At 59.8% G+C, this 10672-nt stretch overlaps 2 protein-coding genes across 2 annotated transcripts in view; one reads left to right on the forward strand and one right to left on the reverse strand.

Moving 5' to 3' along the window:
* The window catches only part of HSD11B2 (hydroxysteroid (11-beta) dehydrogenase 2), a 14364-nt gene extending 10968 nt beyond the window's left edge, over positions 1 to 3396 (forward strand). The window contains exons 3-6 of the mRNA XM_014547822.1: positions 1552 to 1764; positions 1875 to 2060; positions 2162 to 2299; positions 2463 to 3396. Coding sequence (XP_014403308.1) covers positions 1552 to 1764; positions 1875 to 2060; positions 2162 to 2299; positions 2463 to 2878 — 953 coding nt within the window. The 3' untranslated portion in view covers positions 2879 to 3396. The remainder of the gene's footprint in view (positions 1 to 1551; positions 1765 to 1874; positions 2061 to 2161; positions 2300 to 2462) is intronic.
* Positions 3397 to 3795: 399 nt separating this feature from the next.
* ATP6V0D1 (ATPase, H+ transporting, lysosomal 38kDa, V0 subunit d1) overlaps positions 3796 to 10672 on the reverse strand; it is a 40343-nt gene continuing 33466 nt past the window's right edge. The window contains exons 3-8 of the mRNA XM_005876388.2: positions 9624 to 9802; positions 8293 to 8372; positions 4968 to 5045; positions 4668 to 4844; positions 4480 to 4557; positions 3796 to 4383 (exon numbers count right to left, since the gene is read on the reverse strand). Of these exons, the coding sequence (XP_005876450.1) occupies positions 4222 to 4383; positions 4480 to 4557; positions 4668 to 4844; positions 4968 to 5045; positions 8293 to 8372; positions 9624 to 9802 (754 nt within the window). The 3' untranslated portion in view covers positions 3796 to 4221. The remainder of the gene's footprint in view (positions 4384 to 4479; positions 4558 to 4667; positions 4845 to 4967; positions 5046 to 8292; positions 8373 to 9623; positions 9803 to 10672) is intronic.

A 10672-nucleotide genomic window follows, 5' to 3' on the forward strand; every position in this document is an offset into this window, starting at 1 on the left:
CCCCCCCCAGCCCCCCCCCCCCCCCCCCCCCCCCCCAGAACCACTGGCCAGAGCTACTGAGCAGCTCAGCCCTGGGGTCAGGGTTTGGGCTGAGTGGCTGGGTACCTTGAGTGCATATCTGTGCACAGATGGGTGGCAGGGTCTCATGGGAGTGAGCCAATGTGTTGCTCACAGTTCACTGCAGGTAGGTTGGAGGTATGTACAGGTATGTGTGTGCAGGTGAGTAAGATGAGGTGCAAGGTGTCATTAACTGTGCTGGGAGGCCCAGTTTTCTTGTGAAGAACTGTCTGCTCTGGGGTGGGGTTGGGGTGAGGGTGTTGCTTAGGCAAATGGACACACACATGCTCATTCCCCTGCCCAGCTCGACTTGCCCAGGAAGGACCCTCCCTCCCCCCCGCCCCAGCCTGGACTGGCTGGCAGGCCCCCAGCCACACAAAGCCCAGCTCAAGGCCCCCTGCCCAGCTGTGTTGTCTGCCTCGTGGCAGGGAGGGGGTGCAGAGCTGTCCTGAAACAGGAAAGCAGAGCAGCTTTGCAGCTTCTGCTCAGGGGGAAGGCAAGTGAGGAACCTGGATCGGAATGGGAACAATCAAGGAAGCAGGGGCTTATCGGACCCCCACGCCGTCTCTGCCTGGTGGTTTCTCTCTACATACCAAAGACAGGAAGTTATGTCTCAAAGAGTGGTAACTGACCTCAGGTCACACTTGGTGGGTTTGGGAAGGGATTAAAATGCAGGTCTGTTCTCCTCTCCATCCATCATTGTCCCTGTCCTGGGGGCAAGTGGTCTGGAGCTGAGAATGCTTCACTGTTGCCACTGATTGAAATTCCAAGGGTGGGGGTCAGGGGTGAGTTGGGGCCTCCCGCTTGCCTGGAACAGGAGGGGATGTTGAGGTTGGGAAAGGCAGGTTGGGCAGAGCCTGGAGGATGGGAGCAGAGGGCTTGGGCTTCATCCCACTCCCTGTGGGAGCCTTGGGAAGGTTTTCTCAGCAGAGTTATATTGTCATTTTTGGAAAGATCTTTATGGCTGCTTAGGAATTAAGATGGGACAGGACTAAAGAGGCGGCTGCTTCAGTGTCCAGGTAGGAAGAAGCCTGGGCAAGGGCAGCCAGAAAGAAAGGGAGGCTGTGCAGTAACACTGACCATTTGAGCAGAAACTTGGTATCAAGCAGGCAGAAGGACACGAGGACTGCGGCTGGGTCTCAGGCTGACCTGGGGTAGAGTCCCCACCTTACTGTGCTGGCTGAGTGACTTTGGGAAGCAACTTAGCAATACTAGGTCTCAGTTTCCTCCTCTGTAAAGTGGGGCTCATAAGCCGTGATCGATGGGGTTGCTATGGGGAGTCAGGAAGATGACAGCTGTGGAAGGGTTGATGCTCAAGTGCTCAGCCAGGGGGCAAAGCCTGCCAGAGATGGGCCTAAGAGAGGAGGGAGGGCTGCTGACTGCTGGTAGGTTGGGTGTCGGGCCTGGATCCCATCTGGTCCCTGGTGATCCTGGGGTTGTCTCAAGCTGGACTAGGCCACAGTGGGAGTTCACTGGCTACCCTGCCCTGGCCAGGCTGTGACTCTGGTTTTGGCAAGGAGGCGGCCAAGAAGCTAGATGCCATGGGCTTCAGGGTGCTGGCCACTGTGTTGGACTTGAATAGCCCCGGCGCCCTAGAGCTGCGTGCCTGCTGTTCCCCTCACCTAAAGCTGCTGCAGATGGACCTGACCAAGCCAGGCGACATCAGCCGTGTACTGGAGTTCACCAAGGCCCATACCACCAGCACAGGTCAGTGGGCGGCTCCCGGAGAAGTGTGGCAGGGTGGATGTGAAGGGGCAGGGATTGTAGGTTTGCTGCTGGGCTGACCCATCATTTCCCTCCCTGCTCCATGCCCTCAGGCTTGTGGGGCCTGGTCAACAATGCAGGCTTCAATGATATAGTGGCCGATGCGGAGCTGGCTCCATTGGCCACATTCCGCAGCTGCATGGAGGTGAACTTCTTTGGCACATTGCAGCTTACCAAGGGCCTCTTGCCACTTTTGCGCCGTTCCAGGGGTCGTATTGTGACCCTGGGCAGCCCGGCAGGTGAGTGCATTCCCACGCTGCAGCGAAAAAGGAGCCCCTCCGTGGGGCGGGATGTGGGAGCCACCAGCCCAGGCTGACCTCCCCCCCCAATCCATCCCCAGGAGACATGCCATATCCATGCTTGGGGGCCTATGGGACTTCCAAAGCGGCTGTGGTGCTGCTCATGGACACTTTCAACTGTGAACTTCTGCCCTGGGGGGTCAAGGTCAGCGTCATCCAACCTGGCTGCTTCAAGACAGGTGAGGGTCAGGGTTGGGGGGCAGGTCACAGTCTGGGGCTGGAAGAGGGGTGACTGTGGGGGCAGGGACTGGTTGGAATGGGCGTGGCTTTGGCAGGAAGTGGGTCACTGGTGAGTTGGCTTCCCTAGTTGACCCCTGGCTGATTTTATTACTTTTTCTCCAGAGTCAGTAAAAAACGTGAGCAACTGGGAGCAGCGGAAACGGCTGCTGCTGACCAGCCTGCCCCAAGAGCTGCTGCAGGCCTATGGAGAGGACTACATCGAGCACGCACACGGGCAGTTCCTGCACTCACTGAGCCTGGCACTGCCCGACCTCAGCCCGGTTGTAGATGCCATCATTGATGCACTGCTGGCAGCTCATCCGCCAAGCCGCTACTACCCGGGCCGCGGTGTGGGACTCATGTACTTCATCCACTACTACCTGCCCGAGGGCCTGCGGCGCCGCTTCCTGCAAGCCTTCTTCATCAGCCCCTGTCTGCCAAGTGCACTGCGTCCTGGCAAGCCTGGCTCTACGCCCACCCAGGATGCTGCCCAAGACCCAGACCCAAGCCCAGGCCCTTCCCCCACAGTGGCCCAGTGAGCAGTGTGCATCTCTGGTCTCGGCTATTCCAGCAGAGGATGTCCCATGAGCCCTGGGGCCTCCCCTGGGCATTGTGACCTGAGTCTGTCCTAGAGCCTGGCCTCAAGGACCCTAGCCCACCCACTGCCGATCCCCAGGTCAGGCCTGGTGAGGCTAACGCTTCCCAGTGAACCTCTGGGCCTCTCTACTGCTCCATGAGCCCGAACGGGGAGCACACGGCTCGCCCTGCAGCTTGGAGAACCCAGCTGGACGGGGAGTTCAGTGCAAGACGTAGCTGTAGCCTTTGACAGGTTCCCGTAGTCAGTGCCTCTGCAAACTAAGTGACAGGGTAGGTTGGGGACCCCCTCAGGTTATTTCTCAGCACGAGGCCTCAGTGCTGCGATTCAAAGGGTAAATCCCAACTGTTTCTTGACTGGCTCAAGAATTAGGGCCCTGACCACCCACCCCAAGCCCCAGGGAGGCTGCACATTCTACTTGCCTGATTGCCATTTTTAAATAAATGTCTATTTCTCCTAGAATGGGGGAGACCTGTGTTTGGAGGGGTGACAGGCTGTGTGACATACTGGGAACTGCCTGGGGAACCTCTGGGGCTCAGCATGGGGGACGAGGCTCCGGGTACAGACTCTGGTTCTCACCTTCTCTCTTCACTGACCCGGACAGATCATTTATCCAGAGGTTTGGGTTTCCTCCTAGTGAAATGGGGGTGATAACCTTGGCCTGGGGAATGGGGGAGCTCAATGAAGCCAACAGGGAGGCCTGGGGGCTCTCCCCTAGTGGCACCCCCGCCCTGAGGAATCTGGCCAGCCTGGGACTGCCACTGCTAGCGACTGAGGGAGGCAGAAGGCTTAGGCAGGCGGGGGTGGGCTCAGTAAGGGTGAACCCAAGGGGAGCTGGGAGCCCCAAAGGAGAGAGCGGACACGGGGCTTAGGGCAGTTTATTGTTCAGAGGGGCAGGGCTGAGGGAGAGGGACGCACAGCTGCTTCCCCCAGGCCCCAAGGACACACACACACAGTTTCCCCTGGGCCATGGTTCTGAGGGTGACCCACAGAGGGGACAAGAGGCTCACGCTGCTACTAGGGGTTCTCATTCTGGAGGGGCACAAAAGTGACCGCATGCTTCTCACACATGTGGGTGGCTGTAAACAGGGCTTGATCTGGAGGGGAACTTGGTCTATCCTTGGTCAGGGGAGCAGGCACCCAGGCCCAAGAGCAGTCTCAGAAGATCAGGGAAGCTGGGCAGCCGCTAGGACAATGTGCTACACCCCCAGGGCAGGCAGGTGAGCCGTGGCCTTGGTCACATCACACACAGACACACACACTCCTGGGGAGCCTCGGGCCAGGGCGTTAGAAGATGGGGATGTAGTTGTCAATCTTGGCGCGGTGGCGCTGGGCGATGCACTCGGCGATCCACACAATGTTGCGACACTCCTGCTCCTTGAGCTTCACGAAGGCATAGAAGACACCGAAGTGGAACTGGTTGAGGAAGGCCAGCTTGTTCAGTTTCACCTGCGGACAGAGGCAGGCATGGTGGGCAGGTGGCCACGACCAGAGTCAGGCCTAAGCCACCCAACCCTCCCTGTGACGGGCGGTCTTGGCACCCACCTCATGCTCAAAGAAGCGGTCCTCCAGGGTCTTGTCTCCAGGGTTGCTGCCTGCACCCTCAAAAAGCAGCTTGTACTCCTGGCCCAACAGAGTGGTGGGAAGCGTGAGCATGAGGGCACGGGGGGGTGTGGGGTGGGGATGCAAGTGCCAATATGCCCGCCCCTCGGTCCTGCAGCCAGGGCACTCACCGGGTAGTAGTCGGCCACGTTCTTAACCTGCTCGTAGTCATCAGCCCGAGCTAACTGTGCCAGGCCCTCCGGGTAGAGCCGCCCACAGTGCGGAAAGAGCTTGGCACGGTCCTCCTTGGACAGCTCTGTGCCGAAGGAATTGATGGTGATAATGAAGGCGCGGCGGTCTGCTTCAAACTGTGGGGCCAGAGCATAGGCAAGGAGAGAGGGAGGGAGGGAGGCAGTGGCCGGTCAGTTGGCAGGGCTTCCCCTCGGCCTGTCTTTCCCAGGGGACCAGCAGGCGGGAGGGAGGGCGCTCACCTCCAGGATGGGGCACATGGCATCGGCCGTGGTCCCGCCCAGCAGGGTGCAGAACTTGTAGAAGGACTCCAGGTAGGCCTGCACAGAGCATGGGGCTTGTTCAGCCCAAGCAGGGAGGCGGGGGGGGGGGGCTTCCCAGGCCTCCTATTCATAGTCCCCGCTTCCCTCCCCAGGCCTTGCATTGGCCATGGCAGCCCCACGTCAGAGCCCCTGCAAGAGCCACAAACTCCAACTGTTAACCAGCCAGGCAGCAATAGCCTGCTGCCTTGTTCCCAACCCAGGAGTGACAGCAATTTCTGGCCAACTGCCTGCTTCATGGTGCAGTGCCCCCCACACCCTCATCCCACAGAAGGCCAGGCTAAGAGGGAGACTGTCTTTCTCTACTATTCTGTCTGCCTTTCCCCCAGATCTTCTCTCCTCAGTCTAGAAAACCACCGGCCGATGGGCTAGTGAGGGAAGGTTACTCCTGAGAGTTCATGGAGATGGCCTGGCCTGGGTGCCCGGGCCCCTCCTGGCCTCCACCTTACAGAACACTTCCTCCTCCCCCCACCCCCCAGGCATCACGCAGTAGGAACCAAACTGTCAACCCGATTCCTGCTGAGAAATGATTATTGCCCCCTTGGAGGTCAGCCCTGCAGAGCAATGACCATGGCGGAACATGAACATGCGGCTGCCTGCCGGGGTGGGGGTGGGGGTGGGGGAGGGACAAGCACTTCCTGCCCAGGCAAATTGGATCTGCTGGGCATGAGGAGAAGACAGGTCAGCCCCGGCCCCAGGCCCCCAGCCCTCACTCCTAAGAGCAGCCACACAGGCTCCTTCCCCACACCTCTCTCTGTCAAGGAAGGGGATGGTCTTGCAGCTCCCTGGAGAGCTCCCTGCACTCAGATCCTCCTGGGTCCAATCTGGTGGCCAGTCTCAGGGACTCTGGCTTCACAGGCTGGAGACGACTCTTGGAGGCGAGGGAAGCTCCCCATGCCAAGGTCTGCCCTCCAAGGTGCAGAGACCTTTGCACCCACTACCAGCTGACTTGGGCCACCAGCTGTGCTGCCCCAGGAGGAGGTGAGATGAGACCCGGGAGTCAGTAAGCCCAGCCCAACCTGGCCAGCAGCACTGGGCTCAGAGAAAGACCTGAGGTGACCACTGGGTCACAGAAAACAAAAGTCCAGGGCAGGGCAGGGAGTGAGAAACTGGAAGGGGAAAGGGGTCATAGCACAGCGGATCCCCAGGAATGAGAGAGGGGCAGAAACAGCTGCCCACCCTACCATGGCTTGGGGTACCTCTCAGTCCTTCTAGCACTGTCCCCAGCTCCTTCCTTCCCCGTGGCCAGCCACACTGGCTGCACCCAAATCCCTAGGTCTGCTCCATCCAGTGGCGTCTGCAGTTCTTCCCCGTGGGGGATGCTAATGCAGATAGGCTGACCCCAGGATGAAGGAGGCTGGTGGACAGACCGAGACTCTCTTCTGGAGACCAGGGCAGTTGAAGAAACTGGCAGGACCCCAAAGGCCCAGGTACCAAGGTCATAGCCCCACCCCCACCCCGTGCCCTGGAGGAGTCTGCTAGCCCATGGCTGTGCCAGCTAACTACAGTTCCCACCCGGTAGGCGGCTGAGGGTCCGCCTAATCTCCCATCTGTGGCCACTGGGCTGCGACATTGCCTGCTGGGCGGGCAGTCCTGGCATGGTGCCTGCAGCATTGGATCAATGTTTACAAGCTGGTGCCCAGGCAGCCCTCGCCAGTGACTCCAGGTAGAACCAGTCAGGCCCGGTGAGGGTGTGGGTTAGGCTGGGGGGACAGCCGCACCCCTCACCCTGTGTCAGGGCAGGGATCCCGGCAACAGGCCAGCTGGGCGGGCAGGAGTTCTCTCTCTCTCCCTCTCTCTCTCTCTCTCTCTGCGGATTGCTAGCCTGCCTCCCTACTAGGGGTGGATGAGAGAGCTTACTTTGCAATCAGGCTGAGCCAGGTGTGATCCCCAATGCTCTCAGTATAGCAAGTGTCTTCAGGCAACCCATTCTACTTCTGAGTCCTCAGTTTCTTCATCTTACAAATGAAAACACTGATAAGGCAGTCCTGAGAATGAAAGAAGTTGAATCTCCCTCCCTCTGGTATGGTCCCCTCTACCCTGTCCTCCACATTGCAAGTCCTCCAGAGGGGCTTTCTGATGATACTCCGATCCGTGGGAAACCTCTACTGCTGGCCCTGCACACAGGATAAAGTTCAAACTTCTGACCGGACATTCATGGCCCTGGGTGACTTATCCTGTGCCTGCTTCTTTTTCCAGACCCATCTGCTGCTGTCCATCTGGAACCTGCACTTCAACAGCAAACCGCTTGCCACTGGCCCATGTTCCATGCTTGCTCTGCATGTGCTGTTCCCCTGCCACGCCACTGCGCCCCCAGGCAGGCCCTTCACTACCACCAGACTCTCCCTCACTCTGGCCCAACCCCTGCAGGGCGACTGGAGGGCCTGGGCTGAGGATGCAGCCAGGAGTCAGCCGCCTGCCTCCAACCAGGGCAGGAGAGGACCCTCGCTATAAAGAGCCAACAGACAGATGTTCTCAGGGTTAGGTCAGCAGGGCCCTTGGCCAGTGCTAACCTCAGCCCCGCTCAAGGCCCTACCCACTGCTGATCCATGTTCCTGGCTGCGCCCCTCGGGGGTCCTGGTACCACAATTATAGCCCAGTCTATCCCAAATGTCCCTCACTGGTCCCTGGCCAGCTCTGCCCTTCACCTCTTTAAGCCAGGGCAGCGCTGACCTAGGAATCCCAAGCCCATTCTTCCTCCAGGGGTCTCCAGCCCATGGCACAGCCTGGTGGGAAGCAGAAGGTAGGTGGGGGATGAGGATGATGGGACGTGGCACTGGCTCTGGCCTGGGAACCTGACAGGGACCTGGCTACACCTGGCTGGGTCCCTCTCCCACCGTAACTGAGCACACTGTTGCTCCGCTCACGTGCCTGTACTTGCTGGCAGCAGTCCAGGTGGGGAGAGCTGAGAGCTAAGGCCTGGGTGGTAGCCCGTGACCCTGCGGGATCGGGGAGAGCAGTCACCCAGGAGCCAGCTCTGACAAGCCAAGCTGCGGAGCACCCGCCACGCCTGCTGATCTTATCTAGGCTGCCGTGGGCATCTGGGGATGGAGAACCTGTTCCATGCAGCCTTGTGCCCATCACGGGAGCCAGAAAGTGAGTGGATAAGCCCCCAGGGTGAGAACCTGGTGCAGCTGCGCCCTGCCCCAGCACCCACATAAATCACAAGCCACCACGCCTACAGCCTGTCGGCCTGCAAGCCAATCCCCCACTATTCACGGGGGTGGAGGGGAAGGGGAGACACTACCTTGTAGAGCGTGTTGCGGATGATCTCGATGTTCATCTCATCGAGGTCCTGCTCTGAGATGCAGTCCTGGAAAAAAGCCGCTGGGGAGAAAAGAGGGGTGTGAGGCTGGGTGTGTGCACTTAGGTAAGGGTCCTAGGGCCCCTGCCACAAGGTCCACTTGGCTGGGTACTGGGGGCCCCCACCCTGGTTATTGCCTTGGAAGTGGCAGAAGCAATCCTCTGGACGATGTACACTGACCTGAGCCTTCTTGCTCCTAAAACTGATTTATAAAGCAGGCCGCCAGCCATAACATGACCTAATCGCTGCTGGGGCAGACCCAAGCTCCGCCATGCCAAAGACAGGCTTGCATAAGAGGCCACAACATCCTCTCTTCTGGGGGGGGGGGGGGGGGGCAACTGTGGATTTGGGGCCTGACGCCCACTTCTTCGCATCCCCCACATTTGGAAAACCAGTCTCCTCCTCCTTAGGACAAGGAATGAGTTCAGCATCTGGGTGGGCACAGGCCAGATCAAGGGGCCACTGTCGGGCTGGAAGTAGTGGCCAGAGCAGGATAAAGCCACTCCACCCAAAGCAGAACCTGTAGGCTCACTGCCTCTTCTTTAAAGATGAAGAAACTGAAAAAGCCACAAACAGCTCTGAACTACTGGGAGATTCTGTGGCAGATGAGGCCAGCAGGTAGGGCTCAGGCCTCTTTGTGTAGGACCAAGTGCAGCTTGGTGCCAGTGGTTCAACCCTGGGAGCTTCCTGGAGGTGGTGCCCTGGCTCTGAGGACACTCGCTGGGGACAGCCTTAGTGCCTTCTACCCAGCAGACACGGCAGGCAGGAGCCAGCACTGCCTAGGCGGGGCCCTGCAGGAAGCTCTCAGTTCCCCTCTCGTGGCCTTGAACATGAACTCTGTATCCTGCTGGACACTGCCTGTCCTGGCCCCTGGGACCTGCTCAAGTAGAGGCGAGTGAAGCTACTGGCTTCCCTTCCCTGCTCATGGGCAGCCCGCCACTCCCGCCCCGCTTGAGGCCACAGTCTGACAGTACTCCGAGGGACCCGGGCCTCTCAACCCTCTCCCTGAGCTCAGCCTCCTCTGCATTCTGAGAAATCATCCAATTCCACAAAGTTAGGTGGTCTGAGTCGGGCCCTGGGTGTAGCCTGCCTGACCAAGCAAAAGCACAGAAGGCCGGTGAGGAGGAAGGAATGGGAGGGGAAGCCAAGAGGGAGCATAAAGGTAAGCCAGTGGGTAGGTCTCAATTCTGAGTCAGGGTCACCCCCAGGGGTCCGCAAACCGCACACTGAGGCACTGGCACTGACGCCCACCCCTCCCTCCACCAGTGGCTCACCCAGGGGCGTGTCCACCAGGATGGCATTGTAGAGCTCGGCAGGTGTCTGCGCAATGTTCACGGCCTCCATCTGCTCAAAGCTGCCTAGTGGGTGGCATTTGGGCACCAGCTCGGCGATAGAGCGCTGGTGCAGCGTGCCCGTGATGAGCAGGATCACGTTGTCAATCATGTAGCTGTAACTACAGGAGGCACAAGAGCAGGCAGCCTGTCAAGGGGCCTGGAAGTCCTGACACCATGCCCCTGCCCCCACCCTGCACAGGTGACCAGCCCCTGGACAATGAATGCTGCCTCCTTTCCCTGCCCAAGTGTGCCCCCTACTCCAGTACCAGGCACACAGGACAGGCACGGCCCCTCCCCTGGTGGAGGGAGGATGGAATCCATGCCCCACGAGTGATTGGGAAACGGGTGTGAACAGTGTCCTGGCAGGACAGGGGAGCCGTGGGCACATGGAGGCGAGGCCACTGGCCAGCCTCGGGATGAAAGAACTGGGAGATGAAAGAGTGTTCTGGGAAGAGGGAACAGTGTGTGCGAAAACCTGGAGGCCTTCACTGAGTGACGGACGCATTCGAGGAACCGAGCACAGCCAGGGTTGGCAGAGGGAAGGGAACCAGGGCAGTGCTGCCAGCAGGCCGGGGCCTGGAGGCTGGTCCTGCAGACTGGGCTGAGGGTCCCGCCTTCATTTTGAGCTCGAGGGCTCCGCGAGCAGGATATAAGCAGGGGTATCCAGTCCAGTCAGGGTCCCTTTGGCTGCTGGGTGGGAACAGAGCGGGAGGGGAAGACGGCGGGGGAGGAAAGTGAGGAGTGGGGTGGGGAGAGCTTCTCTAGGGGAGGCTGGAGGGAGCCAGTGGGAAGGCCCCTCTGGAGTAAGGTCCCAGGTCAAGCGGTGACGAGCAGGCAGACAGCTGCCCTGCACAGCCCACTCCAAAGACCGAGCACCGCCTCCTCCTTTAGGGCCTGAGGCCAGGGCCAGGCGTCTGTCCAGGATGCCTGGAGAAGACCCAGAGACCTGGACAGGAGGCTGGGCTCAGGTCAGTCCCAGGCAGAGGCCC

Source organism: Myotis brandtii, unplaced genomic scaffold, assembly GCF_000412655.1.
Source record: "Myotis brandtii unplaced genomic scaffold, ASM41265v1 scaffold486, whole genome shotgun sequence".
NCBI classification, from domain to species: domain Eukaryota; kingdom Metazoa; phylum Chordata; class Mammalia; order Chiroptera; family Vespertilionidae; genus Myotis; species Myotis brandtii.